Below are 12,837 nucleotides of genomic sequence, written 5' to 3' on the forward strand. Positions count from 1 at the left end.
GTATTCTTTTCTTTCAAAGAATTATTTCGTCTGCTGCGATCTTAACACAAATGCTGGGATGGACAAACCCTAAAAAGCGTAAAAGGAGGCTCATCCAGAGGGATTCTACCACTGTAAATTGATGTCACATTCTGAGCCGCTGCTTCCTATATTTTGGCTTGTTCCTATAATAAGATGTTGCTTGATTTAATTGTGTAATACTTGTAGGAATATCTGAAGAGAAGAATTTGTCCTTCCCATATTTGAAGAGAAGAATTTATAGTTTGGCTTATACCTCTCTACTCAGTTTTCCACGTGGAATAAGAACATTAGAATTAGCAAAAATACTTTCAACTTTATCAGTTTGTAAAAACCTGTTTACTTACTCCATGACTGTTAATATCTTAGGTTTTATTTTATATAATATTGTTTATATTTTATATTCTTTTGTACGTGCATTCATTTTTAAATAAAGAGAGCAAAAAAAAGTACATGCAACATATCGCGAGACTTGCCAAGTCTCGCGGGGCCAAAGCCCCCCCCCCCCCCCCCCCTCTCTTTTTCATTGTTACAAAAAAGTAAGACTCATGTTCCAGCTGGTGAAAACAAATCAGTTTATAATATTTTCATTTTTTAAAACCAAATCACTTTGCAAATAAAGTTTAATTTAATTAGAAAGTTTAACAGTGGCTCTAATTTAAATTTTTGTCTGCGTCATCACGTCAGGCCGTTAACCGTCGTCACGTTGGACGTCAGCTGGTGAGTGTTTTGAAAGGAGATGGCTGGTTAGCCGCTGAGCGCCTGGGATTACACTTCAGCGGAAACTGTAGCCAGCTAGGTAGCTATGTTTAATCTTTTTGCCATATCTGATTAGAGTATGACAGCCTTTATGTCAGTACTGTTGGGATAACTCCACCAGATATGCAGCTGTCTCAGAATATTGTGTTAATAGCATTGTAACGTACTACTAGCGGTGTCAGCTAACGTCAGCTAGCTACGTATGCTAACTAGCTAACCTGATCGTAGGCTGACTCAGTCTGACAGCAGCGATGTCAAGACTTTGTTCTGAGATGTGAGACACTTATGGAGCCATTTAACGCTTGCGATCATTAGGCTTCCAATACAAGTCGACAAAACACGTGAACTGAATTACAAACTATTTTGTTAGCAGTCCGTGGTTTGCTAGGGGCTGATTAGGGGATCGAACTGACTTGTTGATTTCGCCATTAACCAGATTATGAACGGTGAAAGACCCAGACCGGACTCCCCCATGTACGGGTGATGGCAGCAAGTCTGCAGTCATATGACAGCAACTCCAGTGACACCGAAAACTGGGAACGAAAAACGATAAGCCGACCTCGCAAACTCTGCAAGCATTCGAGGTGAGCCATCTGAAAATCTGTCAGACCCCTACAGTTTATAGCAAGTAGTGTCAGTCACTTTGATGCTGGTCTATAGATTAGTCACATGTTTGTTACTTAAATTGAAAACGATAATATAGGATGAAGGTAAAAAAATATTAGGTATTGCTCAAAACTGTTTCAGAAATAGCAGATGATAAAAATGCAGAATCTAATGCAAATGCAGATGCCAATGCAGAATTTATCTATGCATCATATTATTTATCTGTATGCTGAACATTGCTCCTGTCTTGTATTAAATGAAGTTAATTTTAAAGCAAACTGTAGACAATATTGTACTATCAAAAGTGTTACTATAAGGAAAGAGCAATATACATTCAGTTGGAGGTTTAGAAGTGCACTTGGCTAAAACTAATGCAGTCCAATATGACAGCCCTTCTATAAATCCTACCTTCACGAAAGTTATAATGTTCAGTTTTTACTCAAAATGTTTGAGCAGTGTCTATTCAACTGTATGGAGCCTGCAGTTTGTGGTGCTGTTGAAATGTCAAACTGAAAATTATAACCTTCACAAAGGTAGAATCTCTGCTTTAGTTTTAGCTGAATGCTGAATTAGTTTTAGCTGGGTGTTCCTAATAAACTCCCAACTGAGTGTCTAAGACAATATATAGTGAGACAATATGAATTTGGCAATGGTCAGAGATTCTGCCAGTTTGTACCAAGGTAACTACCCCTTTGATATCACAGATTGTATGAGGCCGTTATGGGTAGTGTTGAAGATCAAATAGCAAAACTGTTTTATGGTAGTAATTGTACTGTCAAAGTTCCTTTAATGAACAGAGATTCACATTTGGTATTTCATCTAAATATTGTTTGGCATTTTTGCTCGAAAGTGGACATAAACAATTTAGCAATTAAAAAACAATATCAATATTGCTGATTATCCTTTTTTCAACTGAATTATCAATTAATTAGCTCATCATTTTGGCTTTGCATGTGTCAGATTTGTTTGTATAAAGTTTATTTACACACACTACCTAAACCCTCAATAATAACAGCATCTTGATACAGGTAATTCTGTGATAATAGGTAATATACCTCAGAATTATCTACAATATGTCCTAATATTTGTGTAATTGATGAGAGATCCATTCGCCATAATGATAACGTAGCTAAACTATCAGTTGATTATTTGATCACTCACTGATAGGGGTCTTTAAGTCTAACACAACTTTGTACACAACAGAGATGAAACAATGTATAAGATGTATCATATCTTGAATCAAGAACCAGTTCCAAATTGTCCAAACTATCAGAATTGTATGCCTCCAAATGTATCAATTTCTTTTATCGATGTTGCTATGTTTTTCTGACATTTAAGCATTCCAACAAAACAATGTAAAACTCATGTGTCTATGCTGCTGGAAACTTGTGAAAAGGAGTTGTGGCAGAGAGGAAGAAACAGTCCAATGCGTGGCTTCCTTGCACAAATAAAGATGATAACAGTGCTAGTTGTATTGACTGTAAAATGGTCATTTCAAGTAAGCAAACACCAGCAATATGTCGAAACATCTTTGTACACAAAATGGTCTTAAATTTCAGGGCTGCCATGCATTTCACGGTCTATGCATGAGTGCCACTGCTTCACAATTGGGCAGCATGTCAGTTACCCAGGGTGTATATCCTGTTATAATAACATTAGAGCCATAGCAGGTTCAGATGATTTTTTTAACATAGAAAACCTAAATGAAAACAAATGCTGTACAAATATTCTCTCATCTGTACTGTTGCTACAGCTAGCTCACATGGATTTCTTTTTCCTGTTTTGTTAATGCACTGTGTTCAGACTACCCTATGAGGTTCCTGTCCTCTAGCGTAGGTTGTTTGTTTTTTTGTTTCCTGCTGAAGGAACAACAGAAAGGCAGATAGGATGACAGGACAGGGAAAACAGGATGACTAAAGACTTTTGCATTAGGTCTCAGGCCAAGGGGGTATACCTTTTGCACCTGCGGTTTTTCCTATGGTCTGTGGGTGGGTTTGTACTGGCTACAAATTATTAACCTGAAGCTGTTCCTATCATTCATTCCTTTTATCCCTTTTATGAAATGTACATGTAAATTGATGCTTTTTCTGTCTGAAAGTGGATTTACTGTCAGTGATTAATCTTAAAAGAAGAGTCAAGTAGTAATCTTATGTCTACTGAAGCTTTTGCAATGTTTTTGCTCTTGACTCCACTTCATTCTGTAACTGTGCTTACAAGGTTCATTTAAATCTCACAAGTAGTTTGTCAACACTCAGGCATCTCTGATATAATATATGTAATTGTGTGTCATTCTCTTATCAAGAGCTTAGAGAATGTGGTAGGTCTGATTGTTAGATATATTTTTATCTTCATCAGACAGTAGTTTGTGTACACAAACTACTGTCTGATGAAGATGTGGCTAGATGCCTCTGTGTGGCTAGATGCTAGTGTGGCTAGATGCCTCTGTGTCTTAATAATTTTACCACTATAAATGGTCTTGAGGCAAAGAGAAGAACATCAATTATGCTTTTGTTTTGAAAAGCAGCAGTAAGGCCAGAGCATCTCGATTGGAGGCAGAACAGAGGAAGATGAGCTTGCATGGTGCCAGTGGGGGCTGTGACCGTTCACGTGACCGTCGCCGCTCCAGCGATCGCTCCAGGGATTCCTCACACGAGAGAGAAGGCCAGCTTACCCCCTGCATTCGAAACGTCACTTCACCCACCCGCCAACACAACAGTGGTGAGTATGCATGGAAAGAATAGAGGGCTTATATGGATGTCATGTTAGAGGTCTGCAGCTCTTGGCAGCTACTGTTGGGAACAGCTGACTGCATTTATCAGCTCACAGCTCAGACATGGTTTATATCTCTGCTGTTTTTGGCTGTGAATGGATCAAGTCAGCACTAATCCACCTGTCTGTGTTAAGACCAAGACAACTTGTAGTTTGGATACAAGGCAATTGTTCTGAGTGGGGCCCTTTGTTGTTTTAGAGCTGACATTATTAGCCATGGACCATTACTCAAATGGATTCCAAAGATGGTACCAATGCTTCCCATGAATACAAGAACCTCCAAATCAAGCTGCAAAACAACTGAAAATTTATGTCAATAGTTACTCGATTCTGGTGGGATTTCCAAAGTTAAAAGGGAAAACTGTACTTTCTGAGTCATTGTTTTGCCTATCTGTGTCTAGACCGTGAACGAGATGGTGGCCCATCATCAAGGCCCAGTAGTCCACGGCCTCAGAGAGTCTCTCCCAGTGGTTCCAGCAGCAGCGGAGTAGTAAGCAGTCGCAACAGCAGCCTATCCAGTACTGAAGGAACCTTTAAAAGCTTAGGAGTTGGAGAAATGGTTTTTGTCTATGAGAATCCCAAGGAGGGAGGAGCAAGTGCCACTGTCGGGAACCGAAACATTAGGACCTCAGAAAGAGTGACTCTGATTGTTGACAACACACGCTTTGTAGTTGATCCTTCCATCTTCACAGCACAACCCAATACCATGTTGGGCAGGTATAGTACACTTTTATCATTATCATTCTTTGTCCTTTCTCATTATAGCCACAGTAATTAAAGGTATTTACTAACAACTAATTTATAAATTAAATGTATGTGCATGTAAATGTAGAAATAGTAAATGTTATGGAAATTTTAGATTTCTCATCTCTGTGATGCAGAGAACAAACCAGTGCTGCTTTATTTCAGAATGTTTGGATCTGGAAGAGAACATAATTTCACACGGCCCAACGAGAAAGGGGAGTACGAGGTGGCTGAGGGCATCAGCTCAACGGTTTTCCGAGCAATTCTGGTCAGTCTTTGTCTTTAAGTTAAATCAACAAGCTTTCTTAAGGTAGCTTCAACAAAGGTCAACCATTACAAACTTAATGAAGGCAGGATTTATAGGGATGTTGTATTTCTTTTTGATTACATTATAGTTTGGTAGCTATACATAATAAACTGTCAACTGAGTCTATATTTTTGAAATATTCCTAGACTAACTGTGATTGCCTGAGTGAGTGAAAAAGCAGGCTTTTGCTTCTGCAACTGCCAGGATTTAGATGAGGTTACATTTGGCTGTCAGATTTCTCTGAAGTTTGTGTTGCATCACAAACCACCTCTCTTTCACAAAGTAATTAATGAGTTCTGCAATCTGTACAGTTTAACCTGTGGAACTCAAAATTGTCTGTTAGTTGGCAAAATACTGTGCCAACAGCCTAAAGAGTTGTATTTATGGTTTTATATTGAAAATTCAGAGCCTTTGTTAAGTGTATGCATTTGATTCTTTATGTATATTTCATGTTAGGGGTTAATGGAATGACAGTGTTTGAATTTACTGCCTTTTATGTGATTTCTGTCTAATTGACAGGATTACTACAAATCTGGGATAATCCGTTGTCCTGATGGAATCTCCATCCCTGAGTTACGGGAGGCGTGTGACTATCTGTGCATCTCCTTCGACTACAGCACCATCAAATGCAGAGACCTTAGTGAGTATTTCCTCAGGGGTGTAGAAGCTGCTAGTGTTACACATTCAATTTTCCCTCCAAACACAAAGATTGTCTCACTTCCCATCCAGTTTTTTAGTGAGTGCTAGTGCTGTATGTTTTTTGTTTTTTTTTGTTTGTTTTTTTGGTGTCATGTCTTTGGAAGAAGTGTCTGGAACTGTTATTGCTGCAGTGTTTGGACATGGCTCAAACTGTGTTTGTTCGGCAGAACTTTAGTGGGATGTTCTGAAAATTAGAGTCAGGTCAACTTCCAATTTTGCCGGTCCAGTCCGGTGTAGGAGCTTAAACTGGCTTGATTTTATGTGAACCGGCTGAACCGACAATTGCCATTATGACAGGTTCTGGCAAACTGAAAACTAGCCTACATCAACAACCTGTGCAAACAGAGTCACAACATTAAGTCCAACTTGTATTACATTAGTAACAATGCGATTAATTTAATATTACGTTTGTTTATAAACAAACTACTGGAGCAACTAGTGGCTGACGAGTTGTGTGCAATGTTCTGCAAAGCTGAGGCCAGCAACATGGAGGAGGTCAAGTTTCGCTATTGGTGGTTGGCAAACCAGCTTAGAGGTGCATTACTGCCACCAAGTGAAGTCTCTCATTTATGGGCACTATGTCTCAATATAGTCCATTCAGAAGGGTCTGCTGAATGAAGTGTGACGCCTAGTGGTAAAATTCGGTAGTCAGGTCCAATGTTTGACTTTATATAAAACAGATTTGAAAATTTTCCCCCAACCCAACTACAAATGTTGCTTAATTGGAAGCAAGGCTACTATTTTTTTTTTACTCAAACATGTTTCACTTTTTGAAATACCCTAACATAGTAGATATGTATTGAACTTCAGGCTTTTATTTATTTATCTCTATGCTACTCTGTGGGTTGAAACCAACCATGGTGACATAAAAATGCAATTCTATAAAACAAAAAATTCAAGATGTTGGCCCTCCCCCCAACTGAGCATTTGTCTCCATGTTAGCATGTATCTGACTGTATGGGGAAAGATGAAGGCTACTAGTACCTTAAGTTATGGCAGATGGCCTGCTGGCATTATCTCTGCTATTCTACTAACTCAGTCCTGGAGTGTTTACATTTATTTATTAATTTTTTTTAGGCTTTAATGCAATGCATGATGGACAATTCTGAGCGCTGGTGTAAACTGGCTTACATCTTCTTACCCATGTTCTTTATCTCCTTGTTATCAGGTGCCCTGATGCATGAGCTGTCCAATGATGGAGCTCGACGACAATTTGAGTTTTACCTTGAGGAAATGGTCCTGCCTTTGATGGTTGCCAGTGCTCAGAGTGGAGAGAGGGAATGTCACATTGTTGTCCTTACTGATGATGATGTGGTGGACTGGGATGAAGAATATCCACCACAGATGGGAGAAGAGTATTCACAGAGTGAGTACACACCAATACAGAGTACAAACTCCTAGGTCTCAGCATATACAAAACACCAATATGTGATAAACAAGGTTGTGTTTTTCATTCTCTTTGCAGTCATTTACAGCACAAAACTGTACAGATTTTTCAAGTATATTGAGAACCGAGATGTTGCCAAGTCAGTTCTAAAGGAGAGAGGATTAAAGAAAATAAGACTGGGCATTGAAGGTAAGTGGAACTTTTCAATGAAAAAAACAATGTTTTGTCAGAAGCGTTAGCTTTTAGTGAAATGTGTATTATTCTGACAAGTCACCGTTTGAGGTGCTGACACACTAAACGAGCCAAAAGTTTCACTAATAGTAGGTACATAGCATATGAGAAGAATGCTACACTGAATGTAGTGGTTGTTTTGGCCAGCAAGGCTTTTATCAAACAGCTGTCGTCCAGAAAAAAGAGAAAACAAAAATGTATCACACATCTGTCTGCTTGTTTTTTGTCAGAAGGGAAGGCAAAGAAAGCAGTTATCATACATTAAAAAACATCAGTTAGTTGGTGTCTGTAAGTGACTAACCCAAAATGAATAAAATGATAACTAAAAATAAAGTGTATGACTGAGGACAGAAGTCAACAGTACAAAAGCCTGCTGTATGGAAGTATTTGTAATTGCAAATAGGTTAAAATATATGTAAAACAACTATCAGATAAGAAGATGGGTTTTTTTTTATGTATGACTGAGAATAGTATCTTCCAAGCTGCAAAATAACATGTTAACTTAATTGTTTGAAATCCATTTTTCATGATGTGAATCATTTAAACCTTCAAGTGATGCTGGATTATATAATAGACTGAAGTAACTGTGTAGGCATAAGACGAAATATATCCTATTTCACAATACAAAAGAAAGATGGTATGAAATGCTTCTGCCCAACTTAGTGAAGTGTACCCACCCTTAAAGAAGTCTCTCTGCTATGTTCGGTCAGTTTAACATCTGGGTCACTGAGACATCGTGCATTTGTACTACAATATTAGGTTCAAATACCAGTTGTAGAAGACAGAGTTTTTTGTTTATCTTTTGTATTTCCCTATTCTGATACATACCTCCTCTTAAATTTAATGACTGCCTGGATGTTTTGTAAGAAGAAAGAAGATAAAAGCTTCATTATTAGATGTGTTAAACTGTAAATTTACCATGCATAATCTGGGAATCAGATCCAAATTAGAAACATCTACAGGAAGTCAACCTGTGTCATAATGGAAATATTAGAGCAGTATCACCTACCAGTTGATGTGGTCTCTACCTATGACCAGGGTGTTTTTTTTTATTCTCTGTGGAAAAAAAACTGTTAGCATAAACTGATCTAAAGGTTTTCTCATGTATACACTGGCAATAGGTTACCCCACATACAAAGAGAAGGTCAAGAAACGACCAGGAGGTCGTCCAGAGGTCATTTACAACTACGTCCAGAGGCCCTTCATCCGCATGTCCTGGGAAAAGGAAGAGGGTAAAAGCCGGCATGTGGACTTCCAGTGTGTTAAGTCCAAGTCCATCACCAACCTGGCGGCAGCAGCAGCAGACATCCCCCAGGACCAGCTGGTGGTGATGCACCCTGGCCCCCAAGTGGATGAACTGGACATCCTACCTAATCAACCACCTAGTGGGAATCACTACAGCAACAACTACAGCAACGAGCCTGACCCCGATGCACCTTCACCTGCTGTGTGAGGACACACTGGTCCTCTTTCAATGCCTCTGCTCCTCTCCTCCTCCTCTAGACCTACTCCCAGCATGCTGCAGCATGGAGCACCAGGGGCACCATAACCATATTGCCTTGACACCTCCTTTGCAGCCTTAGAGCCTCAAGAACCTGGATGACTGTAGAAGAAGAAACACGAGGGATATAACGTGAAAAGAAGAGTTCACTATTACTATCATTATTATTTTCATTTTGTTTTTTACTTGACCAAAGGAATTTATTTTTCTGTTTTGAAAAAAAAAAAAAAAAAAAGTAAAACACGTATTATTAACATTATTATTTACAATGTTATTGTACCTTAATTTGATGAGTTTGGCTGAGCACAGTGGTTTTCTCACAGGTTTTACTTTACTGATCATTTGATTTTGTCTTGGGTGGCCTAACTACTTAATGTGCTTTGGGGGGAAAAATACAAGACTCACTAATGTGACTTTCTGGTCATGGAGAAAATAAGTTATCACCACTTAGTGACATGATCTCCAGTTGAACTCCTCTCAGATGTCTTTGAATCTTGTAATGGGGTATGTAGTCATTGGCTGGATCTGAAATGTGATGTTATGCTCCTCCCGCGGCCAAGATATTAAGCAGAGCACAGGCTATTGTGGTCAGAATCTTTTTGTGCAAAGCTTGAAATTGTTGTTTAAAAATAAAACATAAAATCATGAAATAAAGACATCAAAATAAAAAAATGTTGTATGTTTGATCCATGATTGAGTGTTGACAGTGTTCATATGAGCCACTCAGGACTGATCCTGTAGATAATGAATTTGAGATGGGTTGGGGCTTGTTACTGAAGTCCGTTTGTTTTGTTTTTTTTTTAAGAAAAAAAAGAAATAAATACCCTTAAGGGATTTGTAAACTTTGTAACTGACCAGGAGTGGGCAAGCAATGATGTGCATTTACCCAAAATGGATCACAGTCTCTCAGCATTTCTTTTGCACCATGAATAGTAGATTGAGTGATACAGCATGAATATTTACTCAGAGCCCAGTTCCAGCCTGCACTCTAATGTAGCATTAAAATATCTGCTTATAGTAAGATGTACAGCATTGGATTAATCTGGAGCTGAGATTTGTTTAGCTATTCAGTGCATTTATGCTAAAGGTTCCCCTGACACCCCACAACTCTCTGGCCTGATGCGTAGATAAAATGTGAAGTGAACTAAATCTGTTACTGACAGTTACCTCCTAAAACTGTTTCTTGTGTGTGCTTTCAGTAGCCATGTGCCACTAGGGAAATAGTACTTTCCAAGCATGGAATCATGTCAGAGTTGTCATCTTTAAATGATAACGATCAATACCATTGGGGTTATCTTCTTTATTCAGTTCTTACCAAAGCAACCACCTATAATCAGTTCGGATGGATTAAATGCTAAAAATGCAGAAAAACATTACATATCAGAGATTTGTCTGTCTATAACAGGTAAGTCCTGTAAATTTCAGCCTTATAACACCCAAATCCCCCATCATAACAGGGGGGACTGAATCCTGACAGCTGGGAATGTTGCCGTCAGATACTATTCCCCGAGTTTAATAGGAAGGGAAGATCACAAATATGTCAAATTTATACTGCTGACTTGTCGAGCTTTAACGGGTAAGTCCTGTAAATTTCAGCCTGATATTGCCTCCATCATAACGAGGGGTAACGCATCCTGACAGCTGGGAATGTTCAGATACCGTTCCCACCTGTTATAATGGGGGATTGCAGCCACAACCTTGTCATTGAAAGTTGTTCTCTGCCTCAACACACTTGTCAGTGACAAGGTAGAGGCTACAATCCCTTTTTGGCAAATGATCAAGTAATTTTTATGTGGTGTATTAGCCCTTTACAGGTATTTCAACAGGTGAAATGGACTTGGTGAGTTATAATCTGTCAAACATAACCCTTATTGATAAAAGCAAATCATTTTGAGGCAGAAAACACCTGTCAGTGACAATGTAAAAACTGCAATCACTTTTTTGGCAAGTGAAAAAGTAGATTTTATGTGTTGTATTAGCCCTTTACAGGTATTTCAAAAGGTGAAATGGACTAGGTGAGATATAACCAAAATCAAATCAAATATAGTATTATAATCAAATATAACCCTCATTAATAAAATAAAATCATTTTGAAGCAATTTTTGGCTAGTGCTAAAGTAGATTTTATGTGTTGTATAGGCCTTTTACGTGTTTTTCAACAAACGCTGAAGTGGACTGAAGTGGCTTAAGGGCACAAGTTAAATAATCGTAAATCCTAAAGATTATTTCAAATCATTTCCTTGTTTTATATATAGCCTATATATGATTACAGGCTCGTTTCCAAGTATAAAAAGAATATTAGACATACCAAACACACATAAACATATATCACGTAACTATAGTGATACCTATAGTAAAATTATCATTAAATGTCAAGCCATTTAAACTGCACACACTTCTTTGGCCACAATTTTTATTTCATTAGTTTTAAATAAACATTAAAGGTTCCCAAAGACACACCTTGCTATTACCACAGACATAAAGTTATGCGTACTTCTACTGTAAGTTATACCTGTTTGATCGAGGTAAAAGCGGCTGGAGACCGTAAACTGGGCCATACAGCTCTAAGATGCTGTGTGCGCAGATGGCATTCACCTTTTGCCAAACAATCACTTTCTGGCAGGAAACCGGCTCCGTCAGTGTTAATCCAAGGCTGAATTTCTGTCCCACTCTGACTATGAAGCCAACACTGATCAGACTTTACTTAATGGAGAGCCACTGGAGCTGCTATGGGGCTTTTTGTCTCCTGGATGTGTAAGTAACTTGATAGGTATATCATGTCATGTCTGTTTACATTAGTACAGTAGCCATGGTAACAGCTATCTTGCTGTTATCCATATTATCAATGTGTTGCTGGCTAACTGTCATCATTGCTGTGGAGCATATCACAGCAATTCTAGCTTGTGCTAATGGTTGGATTGCTGGATTGTGTTTTTGTTGGCTCGCCTCTACACAGGATAACTTCATTCAGTTGTGCTTCTTGTGCGTGGCCTGTTAAAACAATTCATTAAAAGCTGTGTTAATTTAGTCAGAAGCTTTAATTCTTGTGGAGATCCACAACAACAGTTTGACTCCGCATGCCGTCTTAGGCAGTCTACACTATCAAGTAAAGCTGTATAAATTTAAAGTCATTCAACATTGAGGGCCCTGTTTTCATGGTGGCACAATGACCCATGCAAGCAGAACTTTGAAATTCACCCGGAGCATCTGCGTGGTGTTTTGGTGACAAGCAGAGAGCGCACTGTGCACAGGTGGGAGGCAGCACAGAGTGAGATGTTGGTATTTTGGAGGAAGATGTGTCTGATTTTGCACTGGGAACAGACATCTCAGAACCACCTCAGCTTCCTTTAACCTGCAACAAGACGTGCTTGAAAGATGCTTAAGGTGCTGTCGGTAGGTCTACCACCTGTCAGACTGCTTATCAAAGAAAATGTGAAAGAAAGAGGCATGACTGCGTAGCTGTCATAGCACCACCAGCAGGTCAAACTTCTTTTATCCTGTCAAATATCTCAACACTTAGCTCATAGATTGGAACAAAATTTGGTACAGATATCTATGGTTTCCAGGGAATGTATCCTGTTTGTGATGCTCCCACTTTTTCTGTACTGCCACTATAGGGTTGACTTTCTAGGTCTTTATTAAAATATGATGACAACTATTGGGTGGTTTACTGTGAAATATGGGGCACACATCTATGATCCAGAGAAGATAATGATAAGGATTATGATAATGATAAGGAGGATTTTGATAACTTGGATAAAATAAGATAATATAAGATTGGATAGCAATAAATGCTTAATAAAAAAAAAAAACACA

At 38.6% G+C, this 12,837-nt stretch overlaps 1 protein-coding gene and 1 long non-coding RNA gene across 4 annotated transcripts in view; both read left to right on the forward strand.

Annotated features, from left to right (window-relative positions):
* Positions 1–699: 699 nt before the first annotated feature.
* Positions 700–9,693, forward strand: btbd10b (BTB (POZ) domain containing 10b). Of its 3 annotated transcripts, none has more exons than XM_071489330.1 (9): positions 700–817; positions 1,214–1,361; positions 3,905–4,101; positions 4,554–4,869; positions 5,062–5,164; positions 5,723–5,843; positions 7,071–7,268; positions 7,368–7,478; positions 8,642–9,693. In XM_071489330.1, exons 2-9 carry the CDS (start codon positions 1,261–1,263, stop codon positions 8,971–8,973), a joined length of 1,479 nt encoding a protein of 492 aa, XP_071345431.1. In that variant the 5' UTR covers positions 700–817; positions 1,214–1,260; the 3' UTR covers positions 8,974–9,693. The 3 variants fall into 3 exon arrangements, with proteins under 3 accessions (XP_071345431.1, XP_071345432.1, XP_071345434.1); XM_071489331.1 differs by having other exon boundaries at positions 3,908–4,101; XM_071489333.1 differs by lacking the exon at positions 1,214–1,361 and having other exon boundaries at positions 733–817; positions 3,908–4,101.
* A 1,791-nt stretch (positions 9,694–11,484) lies between these two features.
* The window catches only part of LOC139627606 (uncharacterized), a 34,074-nt gene continuing 32,721 nt past the window's right edge, over positions 11,485–12,837 (forward strand). Inside the window, exon 1 of the long non-coding RNA XR_011692594.1 lies at positions 11,485–11,775. This is a non-coding gene — a long non-coding RNA (uncharacterized lncRNA). The remainder of the gene's footprint in view (positions 11,776–12,837) is intronic.

The sequence above is a fragment of the Trachinotus anak genome, unplaced genomic scaffold (genome assembly GCF_046630095.1).
Source record: "Trachinotus anak isolate AG129_WGS33_773 ecotype Australia unplaced genomic scaffold, CSIRO_AGI_Tana_v1 ptg000011l, whole genome shotgun sequence".
NCBI lineage: Eukaryota > Metazoa > Chordata > Actinopteri > Carangiformes > Carangidae > Trachinotus > Trachinotus anak.

Bases quoted from the DNA above. Each gene is read 5' to 3' on its own strand.
- btbd10b (XM_071489330.1), top strand. From the start codon at position 1,261: ATGGCAGCAAGTCTGCAGTCATATGACAGCAACTCCAGTGACACCGAA. The intron at 4,870-5,061 runs GTATAGTACACT...GCTTTATTTCAG, and splicing joins CCCAATACCATGTTGGGCAG to AATGTTTGGATCTGGAAGAG. The intron at 7,479-8,641 runs GTAAGTGGAACT...CACTGGCAATAG, and splicing joins AATAAGACTGGGCATTGAAG to GTTACCCCACATACAAAGAG.